At 45.1% G+C, this 14,175-nt stretch overlaps 1 protein-coding gene across 1 annotated transcript in view; it reads left to right on the forward strand.

Moving 5' to 3' along the window:
- Positions 1 to 624: 624 nt before the first annotated feature.
- The window catches only part of lrguk (leucine-rich repeats and guanylate kinase domain containing), a 175,335-nt gene continuing 161,784 nt past the window's right edge, over positions 625 to 14,175 (forward strand). Inside the window, exons 1-3 of the mRNA XM_078553057.1 lie at positions 625 to 1,055; positions 7,514 to 7,621; positions 11,506 to 11,587. Coding sequence (XP_078409183.1) covers positions 708 to 1,055; positions 7,514 to 7,621; positions 11,506 to 11,587 — 538 coding nt within the window. The 5' untranslated portion in view covers positions 625 to 707. The remainder of the gene's footprint in view (positions 1,056 to 7,513; positions 7,622 to 11,505; positions 11,588 to 14,175) is intronic.

The raw sequence follows: 14,175 nt of genomic DNA on the forward strand, positions 1-14,175 counted from the left end.
AATCTATTTCCACAATCCTTTCAGGCAGCGTATTCCAGATCATAACAACTCATTGCAGATTACTTTAAATGCACATCCTTTGGAACAGACCCTCCTTATTTTACCCTATCAAAATCCTTCATGGTTTTGAACAGCTGTATTAAATCTCCCCATAACCTTCTCAGCTTCTCTAGTTTCTCCAGGTAACTGAAATCTCACATCCCTGGTACCATTCTGGTTAATCTCTACACCCTCTCCAAGACCTTGACAACCTTCCAACACGAGTTCCTGGTTCAACCTCAGAAGCAGGAACCCAGGTTAACTGCCTCTCATTAAGGGCAATTGTAATGTCAATCTCACTCTTTATGATCTTCCAACCCTTGCCAACAATGTATCAATTATTATTTTTAGCCTCTTCTCCCTGTTTACCTACAGAAAAAAACATTTTTGTAATCCAATAACTTTCAACCAGTGAACTCTTGGCTTCAAGGCTACTTGCCGAGGCACAATGTTACGTGAATACGCATGTGCAAAAGCGGTGCATTGCGGGAGTTGTAGTTCCAGGCGGACTACAGCTCCCATGGGGCCGAGTGGGCCAGGACACCGCCCCCCCACCCCGCACTCCTGCCGTTTCCTAGCAACCACCTTAACAACAAAATGGTGGCGGTCGGATTGAGGTAACATTGCTGTTTGCAACCGGGGAAAAGGCTCACTTGCCGTTGCAGAAGATGGAGGCGGCGACGGTGAACGAGGGCGAGGTGCCGGCCGAGGGCGAGGTGCCGGCTGAGGAGCCGGTGGAGGGAGAGGGAGAGGAGGAGGAGGAGGAGGAGGACAACATGGAGGAAGAGGAGGACATGATGCTGGAGATGCTGGAGGAGCTGTTGCGGGAGTGCGCCGAGGAGGCCCTGGAAGAGGGGATGCAGGAGCTGGCTGGAGTTCTACTGTGGGCGCTGCTGGACGGCGAGAGCAGGGAGGTGGTGGAGGAGTTCTACCAGGAGCTGCTGGACAGCGCCCTGAGCAGCAGCGAGAGCAGCAGCTTGGAGGAATGCGAGAGCTCAGAAGAGGGGGAGCTGCAGGTCTGTAGCCAGTGCAACTGGAATAAAGTCACTGCAAAGTGACATTAGTCATTCCAACAAGAAGTGACATCAAGACATTCCAACTGGACACAAAGCCCCTCAAAAGGGAATGTGGTTAACCCAATTGTCCAACTCCAGGACTTGAGTACAAATATGAAAGCTGGCAATCCAGCGCAGTATTGAGGGAATGCTGCTGTCGGAGGTGCCCTCTTTCAGATGAGATGTTAAGCTGAGGTCCCATTTGTCTACTCGGGTGAACATAAAAGATCCAATAGCACTATTTCGAAGTAGAGCAGGGGAGTTCTCCCCAGTGCCCTGGCCAATATATATCCGTCAATTAATATCACAAATACAGATTATCTGGTCATTATCACATTTCTGTCGGTGGGAGATGGTTGTGTGCAAATTGGTATTACAGTTGAATAAAGGCATCTACAGAGGCATGAGGGAGGAGCTGGCTAGAATTGACTGGGAGATGAGCCTAGCAGGAAAGACAGTGGATCAGCAATGGCAGGAGTTTCTGGGAGTAATTTGGGAGATACAGCAAAAATTCATCCCTAGGAAGAAGAAGCATACTAAAGGGAGGACGAGGCAACCATGGCTGACAAGGGAAGTCAGGGACAGCATAAAAGCTAAAGAGAAAGCATACAATGAGGCGAAGAGCATTGGGAAACCAGGGGATTGGGAAACCTACAAAGACCAACAGAGGACAACTAAAAAAGAAATAAGGAGGGAGAAGATTAAATATGAGGGTAAATTAGCCAGTAATATAAAAGAAGATTGCAAGAGTTTTTTTTAGCTATATAAAGAGTAAGAGAGAGGCAAAAGTGGACATTGGGCTGCTGGAAAATGATGCTGGAGAAGTAGTAGTGGGGAACAAAGAAATGGCGGAGGAACTGAATAGGTACTTTGCGTCTGTCTTCACAGTAGAAGATACTAGTGACATCCCTAAAGTTCAAGAGAGTCGGGGGGCAGAGGTGAGTATGGTGGCCATTACCAAGGAGAAGGTGCTAGGAAAACTGAAAGGTCTGAAGGTGGATAAATAACCTGGACCAGATGGATTATACCCCAGAGTTCTGAAGGAGATAGCTGAAGAGATAGTGGAGGCATTAGTGGTGATCTTTCAGGAATCACTGGAGTCAGGGAAGGTCCCAGAGGACTGGAAAATGGCTAATGTAACCCCCCTGTTTAAGAAGGGAGTGAGGCAAAAGATGGGAAATTACAGGCCGATTAGCCTGACCTCGGTCGTTGGTAGGAATTTAGAGTCCATTATTAAGGATGAGATTTCAGAATACTTGGAAGTGCGTGGTAAAATCGGGCAAAGTCAGCATGGTTTCATCAAGGGGAGGTCATGCCTGACAAATCTGTTAGAATTCTTTGAAGAGGTAACGAGCAGGTTAGACAAAGGAGAGCCAATGAATGTTATCTACTTGGACTTCCAGAAGGCTGCTCAGTAAGATAAGAGCCCATGGTGTTAGAGGCAAGGTACTAGCATGGATAGAAGATTGGCTGTCTGGCAGGAGGCAGAGAATGGGGATAAGGGGGTCCTTCTCAGGATGGCGGCAGGTGACTCGTGGAGTTCCGCAGGGGTCAGTGTTGGGACCATAACTTTTCACTTTATACATTAATGATCTAGATGAAGGAACTGAGGGCATTCAGGCTAAGTCTGCAGATGATACAAAGATAGGTGGAGGGACAGGTCGTATTGGGGAGGTGGGGAGGCTGCAGAAGGATTTAGACAGGTTAGGAGAATGGGCAAAGAAGTGGCAGATGGAATACAATGTGGAGAAGTGTGAGGTCATGCACTTTGGTAGGAAGAGTAGAGGCATAGACTATTTTCTAAATGGGGAGAAAATTCAGAAATCTGGAGTGCAAAGGGACTTGGGAGTCCTAGTCCAGGATTCTCTTAAGGTTAACTTGCAGGTTGAGTCAGTAGTTAGGAAGGCAAATGCAATGTTGGCATTTATTTTGAGAGGACTAGAATATAAAAGCAGGGATGTGCTGCTGAGGCTTTATAAGGTTCTGGTCAGACCACATTTAGAATATTGTGAGCAATTTTGGGCCCCGTATCTCAGGAAGGATGTGCTGGCCCTGGAGAGGGTCCAGAGGAGGTTCACGAGAATGATCCCAGGAATGAAAGGCTTAACATATGAGGAACATTTGAGAACTCTGCGTCTATACTCAATGGAGTTTAGAAGGATGAGGGGGGATCTGATTGAAACTTACAGAATACTGAAAGGCCTGGATAGAGTGGACATGGGGAAGATGTTTCCATTAGTAGGAGAGACTCGGAACGAGGGCACAGCCTCAGAGTAAAGGGAAGACCTTTTAGAACAGAGATGAGGAGAAACTTCTTTAGCCAGAGAGTGGTGAATCTATGGAATTCATTGCCACAGAGGACTGTGGAGGCCAGGTCATTGAGTGTATTTTAGACCGAGATAGATAGGTTCTTGACTGGTAAGGGGATCAAAGGTTACGGGGAGAAGGCGGGAGAATGGGGTTGAGAAACTTATCAGCCATGATTAAATGGCGGAGCAGACTCGATGGGCCGAATGGCCTAATTTCTGCTCCTATGTCGTATGGTCTTATGGTTGTTCAATTCCTACATTGCAGCAATGGCTACATATTAAAAATTGTTTTGTTGGCTGTAAAGCGATTTGGGATCCCCTGAAGTTGTGGAAGGCGCTATAGAAATTCCTGTCTTTTCAATCAGCAGTGAATCACTCACGTTGGAACTGAGTGGGTGTAGGACCAAGTTGTTCCAATGGAAATTGAGTCCTCTCTAATTGGAACTGAATCAGTCTGATTGCAGTGAGTTGCTCCATTGGGAATCATATCATGTAATTAGAATTGTGGGGAGGCGATGGTGTAGTGGTATTGTTGCTGGACTAGTAATCCAGAGACCCTGGGTAATACTCTGGGGACCTGGGTTCGAATCCTGCCACGGCAGATGGTGAATTTGTATTCAATAAAAATCTAGAATGATACCATGAAACCATTGTCGATTGTTGTAAAAACCCATTTGGCTCTTTAGGGAAGGAAATCTGCTGTCCTTACCTGGTCTGGCCTACATGGATGCTTAAATGTTCTCTGAAATGATCTAGCCAAGCCGCTCAGTTGTACCTAAACCGTTACAAAGTCACAAAAAGGGAATGAAATCGGACAGACCACCTGGCGTCGACTTAGGCACTGGAAACGACAACAGCAATCGCAGCACTGTCGACCCTGCAAAGTCCTCCTTACTATCATCTGGGAGAGCTGTCTCACAGACTAGTCGAGCAACAGCCTGACATAGTCATCCTCATGGAATCATACCTGACAGATAATGTCCTAGACTCCACCAATCACCATCCCACCAGCAGGACAGGCATAGCAGAGGTGGTGGTACAGTGGTTATACGGGAGGGAGTTGTCCAGGGAGTCCCTAACATCAACTCCGGACCCCATGAAGTCAAACATGGGCAAGGAAACCTCCTGCTGGTTACCACGTACTGCCCTCCCTCAGCTGAGGAATTAGTACTCCTCCATGTTGAACACCACTTGGAGGAAACATTGAGGGTGGCAAGGGAATGTACTCTGGGTGGGGGAACTTCAATATCCATCACCAAGAATGTCTCGGTAGCACCACTACTGACTCAGCTGGCTGTGTCCTAAATGACATAGCTGCTAGACTGGGTCTGTGGCAGGTGGTGAGGGAACCAACAAGAGGAAAAAGCATACTTGACCTCATCCTCACCAACCTGCCTGCTGCAAATGCATCTACCCATTTATTGATGGGATTGAATACCGCACAGTGGATGTGGAGACAAAGTCCCGCCTTCACATTGAGAATACCCTCCATCGTGTTGTGTGGCACTACCACCGTGGGATAGATTTCGAACAGATCTAGCAACTCAAGACTGGGCATCCATGAGGCGATGTGGGCCATCCGCAGCAGCAGAATTGTACTCGAACACAATCTGTGTAACCTCATGGCTTGGCATATCTCCCACTCTACCATTACTATCAAGCCAGAAGATCAACCCTGGTTCAATGGAGAGTGCAGGAGGGCATGCCAGGAGCAACATCAGGCATACCTGAAAATGAGGTGTCAATCTGATGAAGCTATGACACAGGACGACTTGCATGCCAAACAGCATAAGCAGCAAGTGATAGACAGGTCTAAGCGATCCCACAACCAACGGATCAGATCTAAGCTCTGCAGTCCTGCCACATCCAGTCGTGAATGGTGTTGGACAATTAAACTACTCACTGGAGGAGGAGGCTCCACAAATATCCCCATCCTCAATGATGGAGGAGCCCAGGACATCAGTGCAAAAGATAAGGCTGAAGCATTTGCTACAATCTTCAGCCAGTAGTGCCAAGTGGATGATCCATCTTGGCCTCCTCTGGAGGTCCCCAGCATCACAAATGCCAGTCTTCAGCCAATTCAATTCACTCCACTCGATATCAAGAAACGTCTGAAGGCACTGGATACTGCAAAGGCCCTGACAACATTCTGGCAATAGTACTGTGGACTTGTGCTCCAGAACTTGCCAACTTGCCACTCCCCTAGCCAGGCTGTTCCAGTACAGCTACAACACTGGCATCTACCCAGCAATGTGGAAAATTGCCCAGGTATGTCTTGTAAACAAAAAGCAGGACAAACCCAACCCAGCAAATTACTACCCCATTAGTCTACTCTCGATCATCAGTAAAGTAATAGAAAGGGTCATCAACAGTGCTATCAAGCGGCACTTGCTTAGCAACAACCTGCTCACTGACGCCCAGTTTGGATTCTCCCAGGGCCACTCAGCTCCAGACCTCATTACAGCCTTGGTTCAAACTTGGACAAAAGAGCTGAACTCCCGAGGTGAGATGAAAGTGACTGCCCTTGACATCAAGGCAGCATTTGACCGAGTGTGGCATCAAGATGCCCTAGCAAAACTGAAGTCAATGGGAATCAGGGGGAAAACTCTCTGCTGGTTGGAGTCACACCTACCACAAAGGAAGATGATTGTGGTTGTTAGAGGTCCGTCATCTCAGCTCCGGGACATCACTGCAGGAGTTCATCAGGGTAGTGACCTCGCCCCAACCATCTTCAGCTGCTTCATCAATGACCTTCCTCCTTCCTTCCATCATAAGGTCAGAAGTGGGGATGTTCACTGATGATTGCACAATGTTCAGCACCATTCGTGACTCCTCAGTTATTGAAGCAGTCCATGTCCAAATGCAGCAAGACCTGGACAACATGCAGGCTTGGGCTGACATGTGGCAAGTAACATTCGTGCCACACAAGTGCTGGGCAATACCATCTCCAACAAGAGAGAATCCAACCATTGCCACTGATGTTCAATGGCATTACTATCACTGAATCCCCCATTATCAACACCTGGGGGTTACCATTGACCAGAAACTGAACTGGACCAGCCATATTAATACTGTGGCTACAAGAGCAGGTCAGAGGCTAGGAATCCTGCGACATGTAAATCACCTCCTGACTGCCTAAAGCACGTCCACCATCTACACGGCTTAGGTCAGGAGTGTGATAGAATACTCCCCTCCTGCCTGGATGAGTACAGCTCCCACAACACTCAAGAAGCTTGACAACGTCCAGGACAAAGCAGCCCGCTTGACTGGCACCACATCCACAAACATTCACTCCCTCCACCACCGGCGCACAGTAGCAGCAGCGTGTACCATCTATAAGATGCGTTGCAGGAATTCACCAAGGCTCCTTTGTCAGCACCTTCCAAACCCACGACCACTACCATCTAGAAGGACAAGGGCAGCAGATAGATGGGAACACCACCACCTGGAAGTTCCCCTCCAAGTCACTCACCATCCTGACTTGCAAATATATTGACGTTCCTTCACTGTCGCTTGGTTTAAATCCTGAAACTCTCTTCCTAACAGCACTGTGGGTATACCTACACCACATGGACTGCAGTGGTTCAAGAAGGCAGCTCACCACCGCCTTCTCAACGCAACTAGGGATGGGCAATAAATGCTGGCCCAGCCAGCAAATCCCACATCCCGTGGATGAATAAAAAATAAAATTGAGAAACAAGTTATCTTAATGAAAACCTTGGTTCAACTGTAGTAACTTGCTTTCCAACTGAAACTGGCTCACTCCAATAAAAATGGAGAAACTCTGAATTGAACCGAATTATCCCTTGGTGATAGATTGTATTTCAAAATCTGAGCCGAGCAAGACCTTAAAATGATTGACTAACCAATTTTTCATTAATGGGCCTTCGAGGGGTAGACCTGCGTCTCTTGTTATGCTATTCTACGCCTGACTGCTAAAGTCTTTTTCCCTTGACTGTTTTCCATTTTGCATCTTGCCATCACAGCACAGCTGAGATTGCTCTACTGACTGGGACATTTATTTGTGAATTCCTCCAAAAAACAGAAACCCTTTATTTGGTGCATCCCAAGAAAACACTGGAAATTTTCAACAAGTGTTTTGTTTTCCAGGAAGAATTTGATGGTGTACTGACAGAAAAAGTACTAGTGAAAGGTTTATCAAATCTGAGACACTCAGCAACTGGATTGGAACAGGCCTATCTCCATCTCTCTCTGCCGGTAAGTATGTTGGCACAAACCCTTATTGATAACAAAGTGATATCAGCCGATGATACAGGCTGACAATAGTTTACCTAAGTATAAATTCTAACTTTTGGTCAATTAAACCTGTGCCTGTGGAATTATGAGGATATGATATAATGCTCTGCACTGCCTACATTGCAACTACCTAGTATATTAGGATTCGGTCTCCATTTTCATCCATTCATCTTAGCCATGGAGCAGCGCAGGAAATTTTTGTTTTTGAATTTTGACATAGGGCCAGAAAAGTTTTTAAGCATTAAAAGCATTAACGTACTCACTTCCAGCCTGTTCAGTGTTGCATTTGAAATCACTGCTGGTCATGCGCATTCTCACACAGGATTCCTTCATTAGCAATGTGAACCTTCTTCTAAATACTGCTTAATGGGAGAGCTTGCAATTTTCTTTGTCATCATACACTGCATATGCAGTATACTAATCTTGCTATATAGGTCACCGAGTCTCTCGCTTGTTGGTAACTGCTCTCTTAATAACAGAGTTATTCGCTAGTGACAGAAGAGGACTGCCCTTGCAGGTACTGCGGGCTCAGTTTCAACAAGGAGACAGTTACAGAGCTGAAAGCAAAATACTGCGGATACTGGAAATCTGAAACAAAAACAGAAAATGCTGGAAAAACTCAGCAGGTCTGGCAGCATCTGTGGAGAGAGAAACAGAGTTAACGTTTCGAGTCTGTATGACCTGGTCATATGGACTCAAAACATTAACTCTGTTTCTCTCTCCACAGATGCTGTCAGACCTGCTGAGTTTTTCCAGCATTTTCTGTTTTAGTAACAGAGCTGTGTCATCTGTTTCGAACCAAGCCCCACCATAGTGATGGCACTGCTAGTGTGATCAAGATGAACATGTCACTCAACTCTTATGCCTCTGACACTTCCCAGATTGGGTCTATCTGTATTAGTTAATTTACTGTGCACAGATTTATCAAATAGGCAACTCATGCATTGTCCAGGAGAGCAAACATTTTAATCTTCTTTCTCACTGAACTGCAAGAGCATCATAATGGCATTGCTTCCTAATTTCATTGCATTGTTAGATTTTCCAAAGTTCAAGAGGCCAGCTTGGCCTGTAAACACAGTTCATTAGCCTATCTGAAAAGAAAGGAGTTCTGTTCTGCGGTGACCACCAGTGTTATATTATGGAGGTCAATATCCACTTCCCAGGCAGCAGTTGCAATGTTAATTTTTAAGATAAACATCTGTGATAGGTGTTAAGAGAAGGGAGACTTGGAGGATGGCTCTTCAGAGACCATGGCTACCACATCCAGACTTGGCTAGTCATACTTTTGGCACATCTATAAACAGAAATAGAGTGCAGATACAATGACCATGCAGCTATCACGATACTTAACCAGCATACCACCAGCATCTTGAAGCAGTACTTTACTTGTCAAGTCTATATTGGCTAGAGGTCCATCTTTGGTTGTTTCTTCGATGGTATGGTGAGATTGGCTGGATAAGGCTATTTTCCATCCAGTCCCTGCTATCCCAGTCCACACCAGAAGGTGAAACTCCAGTACCAACTTGTACTAAAGCCTCCCAGGAGTGTCTTTTGTGCAGTGGGTCCAGTCTACTTAACTTGGTTACAGAGCTCCGGGTTCCTTTCAGAACTGCAGCAGCAACTATGGCAGCTGACCTTTGCTAAAAGTTTCTCCGTTGAGGAGCTGCTGCAAGGCTGACAAGCAGAGGTTTCAGGCATTCCTGGGTTGACATCTAAGGGAACACTGTCTCACTTTACCATTTAGCCACCCTATTTAAAGATCCCTTCAGGAATAGTGGCCATGGCAATGAGAAAAAAATTGCAGGGTAACGGGGGAAAGATGGGGGAGTGAGGCTAGAAGAGTTGCTCTTGCAGAGAGCTAGCATGGATACTGGGCAAAATGACTTCCTTTTGTGCTGTAACCATTCTATGATTCTGTGTTGCAGCTAGATCAAGGGTGCCTTATTGTACACTAAGATAAAGGCAAAATACTGCGGATGCTGGAAACCTGAAACAAAAACAAAAAATGCTGGAAAAACTCAGCAGGTCTAACAGCATCTGTGGAGAGAAAGACAAAGTTAACGTTTCGAGTCTGTATGGCTCTGAAAAAGAGTCATATGGACTCGAAACGTTGACTCTGTCTTTCTCTCCACAGATGCTGTTAGACCTGCTGAGTTTTTCCAGCATTTTTTGTTTTTGTTGCCTTATTGTACACCCTTGGAGCCCAAGCAAACCTAGCCATACAGAAGGAAGTTCAATTTGCAATCAAGGCAAATCTGAATGCACTTTCGTTCAGAACACCAGTGCAGCTAAGAAGACTGGTGCTCATCTGGAAATATTCAGCAAAGTATCTGAACTGCTCCTTTTATGGAAGTCTCCGTCCATATGGCACAAAGAAAGTGGCTCTAATCAAGTTTCCTTCTAACCTCCTCCATTAACATCAATGGTCATTGGTTTGTGGAATGGGTAGACAAGTGGCAGATGAAATTTAATGCAGAGATGTGTGAGATGATTAATTTTGGTAGAATGTGGACAGGCAATATACAATAAAAAGTACAACTTTAAAGAGGTGGAGGAGCAGAGTGACCTGGATGTGTATATGCATAAATCCTTGAAGGTGTCAGGATAAAGTCAGAGCACGGTTAATAAAGTATATAGCATCCTAGGCTTTATTAATAGGGCCATAGAATACAAAAGCAAGGAAGCTATGGTAAACTTGGTTAAAGCCCTGGTTAAGCCTCAACTGGAGTATTACATCCAGTTCTGGGTGCCACACTTTAGGAAGGATATGAAGGCATTAGAAAGGGTGCAAAAAAAATCACGAGAATGGTTCTGGGGATGAGGAACTCTGTAATGTAGATAGATTAGTTGGGACTGTTTTCCTTGGAAGGTTGAGAGGAGATTTGATTGAGGTATTCAAAATCATGAGGGGCCTGGACAGAGTAGATAGGGAGAAACTGTTCCCAATGTTGGAAGGATCAAGAATCAGAGGGCAGAGCTTTAAAGTAATTGGCAAAAGAAGCAATGGCAACATGAGGAAAAACCTTTTCATGCAGCGAGTGGTATGGACCTGGAATGAATTGCATGAGAGTGTCGTGGAGGCAGCTTCAATCGAGGCATTAAGGAGGGACTTGGATTGTAATTTGAAAAGGAAGAATGTGCAGGGCTACGGGGAGAAGACGGGGAAGTGACACCAGTTGAAATGCTCCTTCAGAGAGCCAGCACAGATATGACAGGCCAAATGACCTCCTGTGCTGTAACCATCCTGTGATTCTGTGGTTTCTGTTCTATTACATTATTCTCTACAATGAGAAACATACTCTGAACCAATCTCAAATACGTTGGAAACAGTTTTTATCATGCATGAATGATTATAAGTGTCTTTGCCCATAGTGCTTCCTATCAGCGCTGATATACTCCATGCAACTTCATATCCTTGGCCAGTGACTTTTTGAAACTGATTCACCAGCAGAAGGAATAAATGTGTTGGTTGATTCCAGGATTACAAAAACTGAAGAGAAACAAATTCTCAGTAAAAGCCAATTGGGGTTCAGGTGGCCTTGTACCACTTTATTCTTGTTCCTAAAATGACTTGACAACTGATTTAGTCACAGCTGGCATTGCTGCATGTGATGTATTATGGTTCAATATATGCCTATGTGTGAGTGATCTAACAATCTGACTGGTGGAGTTATTCCAAGCAACGCAAAAATAAAAAGCCTAGGACAAAGGCTAGAAGCAGCCTTATGTTGGAAAGAGTTTGAGGTTTAAATTTTAAACTAAACTTTTATGTAAGATATGAATGTGTTTGTACTTCACCTTATCCAGTGTTTCTCTGCAAATAAATCCTCTTCTCTCTTTTACAGAATTGCAAACTACGTGATGTTACTATTCTTTCCAATTACACTCACCTCCAGAAGTTGGAACTTCCTTACAATCATATAACAGGTATAAATATTAAGAACAGTGCACTGGAGGAGATTTTACAACAGGGATTAAAAGAAAGTTGCAGGGACACAATAATCCAGTCCAACCTAATGCTGCTTCCCAGATGGGATGCGCACCTAAGTGGTAAACTGGCCTTACACGATAGCACAGAGAGCCAGCTCACTTAAATACTTTAATAGTGCTTCTAGCATGTGGTGCACAACCTGTTGGGAGTGCCAAGGGGTTCAGGGCTGGAATGTCAGGCCATGAAAGGCTGCCGGTTGAGAGCTGGGTTTTGTTTATTAGTGTGTCATAGAGTCTGCATTGAAGAATAGGCCGAGAAGTGGTGGGGACAAGGTAAAGATGGCCTTATACAAAGGAAAGGTCACCCTGGATCAATTTCCCCTCGCCTCTCCATGGGCATCCACTGAAGTACCCATTTCAACAAAGAAAAAATATACTTGCCTTTCACAACCTCAAACGACGCAAAGCACTTTGCAGCTAATGAAGTACTTTTGAAGTGTAGTCACTGCTGTAATGTAGGAGACACAGCAGCCAATCTGTGCACAGTAAGGTCCAGAAATAGCAATGTGATAATGGTCAGATAATTTGCTTTTTTAAAATAATGTTGGTTGAGGGACAAATATTGGCCAGAAGATCAGTAAGAACTCCTCTTCTTCAGAATAGTGCCATGAGGTCTTCTACATCCACCTAAGCAGGCAAGATGGGGCCTCAGTTTTACATCTCATCCAAAAGACAGCACCTTCAATATTGCAGCACTCCCTCAACCTAGGTTATGTGCTCAAGTCTCTGGAGTGAAAATTGAAACCAAAATCTGTTGACTCAGAAATGAGAGTGCTACTGACTGAGCAATGGCTGACGATACTTTTTATGTGTTTGAAGTGCTGCTCAGGGAATTTTTTATTTTATTCTTTCATGGGATACGAGGGTTGCTGGCAAGGCCAGCATTTGTTGCCCATCCCTAATTGCCCTTTAGAAGGTGGTAGTGAACCAACTTTTTGAACCACTGGAGTCCATGTGATTATAGGTACACCTACAATGCTAAATAGTTAAACATGACTCAGTTCAACATTGATTAGTTAAAAATAATATGGAGAAAAGAAATTTAAATACAGGTAATATATGAACACATCAACTCTAATATCGCAGAAAGTAATTTCTAGGATTATGTTTACAAATGTTCTACAAAGAAATGTTACACCAGTTGCAAGCAGTGATTTCAAAATAATCAAGGTACAGTCAAGCAAGTAGAATGCTGCATTAAACAAAAACAAAAATTGCTGGAAAATCTCAGCAGGTCTGACAGCATCTGCGGAGAGAAAAAGACAGAGTTAACGTTTCGAGTCCGTATGACTCTTCATCAGAACCAAAGAGAAGTAGAAATGTGGTGAAATATATACTGTTTAAGTGGGGTGGGACAGGTGACGCTGGATAGAATGCCAGTGATAGGTGGAGGCAAAGGAGAGATTGCAAAAGATGTCATAAACAAATGGTCGAAGGGATGTTGATGGTGGTGATACTGGCTAAAGGATGTGCTAATGGTGACATTAAGAGTAGAAAGCAGGATGAGCAAGTGACAGATGGCCCTGGTGGGAGTGGGGTGGGAGGTGGGGATTGAAATAGGCTAAAAGGTGGGGATAAAACAATGAATGAAAATAAATTTTAAAAATAATAATAGAAATAGGTGGGGAAAAAATATATATAAAAATTTTAAAATAAATATTTGAAAAAAGGGGATCAAAAAGGGGTGAGGATGGAAGAGAGAGTTCATGATCTGAAATTGTTGAACTCACTGTTAATTCCGGAAGGCTGTAAAGTGCCTAATTGGAAGATGAGGTGCTGTTCCTCCAGTTTGCGTTGAGCTTCACTGGAACATAGCAGCAGGCCAAGGACGGATGTGTGGGCATGAGAGCAGGGTGGTGTGTTGAAATGGCAAGCGACAGGAAGGTCTGGGTCATGCTTGCAGACAGACCGAAGGTGTTCCGCAAAGCGGTCACCCAGTCTGCGTTTGGTCTCTCCAATGTAGACCGCATTGGGAGCAGCGAATGCAGTAGACCAAATTGAGGGAAGTGCAAGGGAAGTGCTGCTTCGCTTGAAAGGAGTATTTGGGCTCTTGGACAATGAGGAGGGGGGAAGTAAAGGGGCAGGTGTTGCACCTTCTGCAATTGCATGGGAAGGTGCCGCGGGAGGGGATTGAAGTGTAGGGGGTGATGGAGGAGTGGACCAGGGTGTCCCGGAGGGAACGGTTCCTACAGAATGCTGACAGTGAGGGTGAAGGGAAGATGTGTTTGGTGGTGGCATCATGCTGGAGTTGGCAGAAATGGTGGAGGATGATCCTTTGAATGCGGAGGCTGGTGGGATGAAAAATGAGGACAAGGTGGACCCTATCATGGTTCTGGGAGGGAGAGGAAGGTTTGGGGGCAGAGACGCAGGAGATGGGTCGGACATGGTTGAGGGCCCTGTCAAGTATTGTGAGTGGGAAATCTCGGTTAAGGAAGAAGAAAGACATGTCAGAAGCACTGTTTTGGAAAGTAGCATTATCGGAACATATGCGACGGAGGCGAAGGAGCTAAGAGAATAGGATGGAG

Source organism: Cetorhinus maximus, chromosome 12, assembly GCF_964194155.1.
Source record: "Cetorhinus maximus chromosome 12, sCetMax3.hap1.1, whole genome shotgun sequence".
Lineage (NCBI taxonomy): Eukaryota > Metazoa > Chordata > Chondrichthyes > Lamniformes > Cetorhinidae > Cetorhinus > Cetorhinus maximus.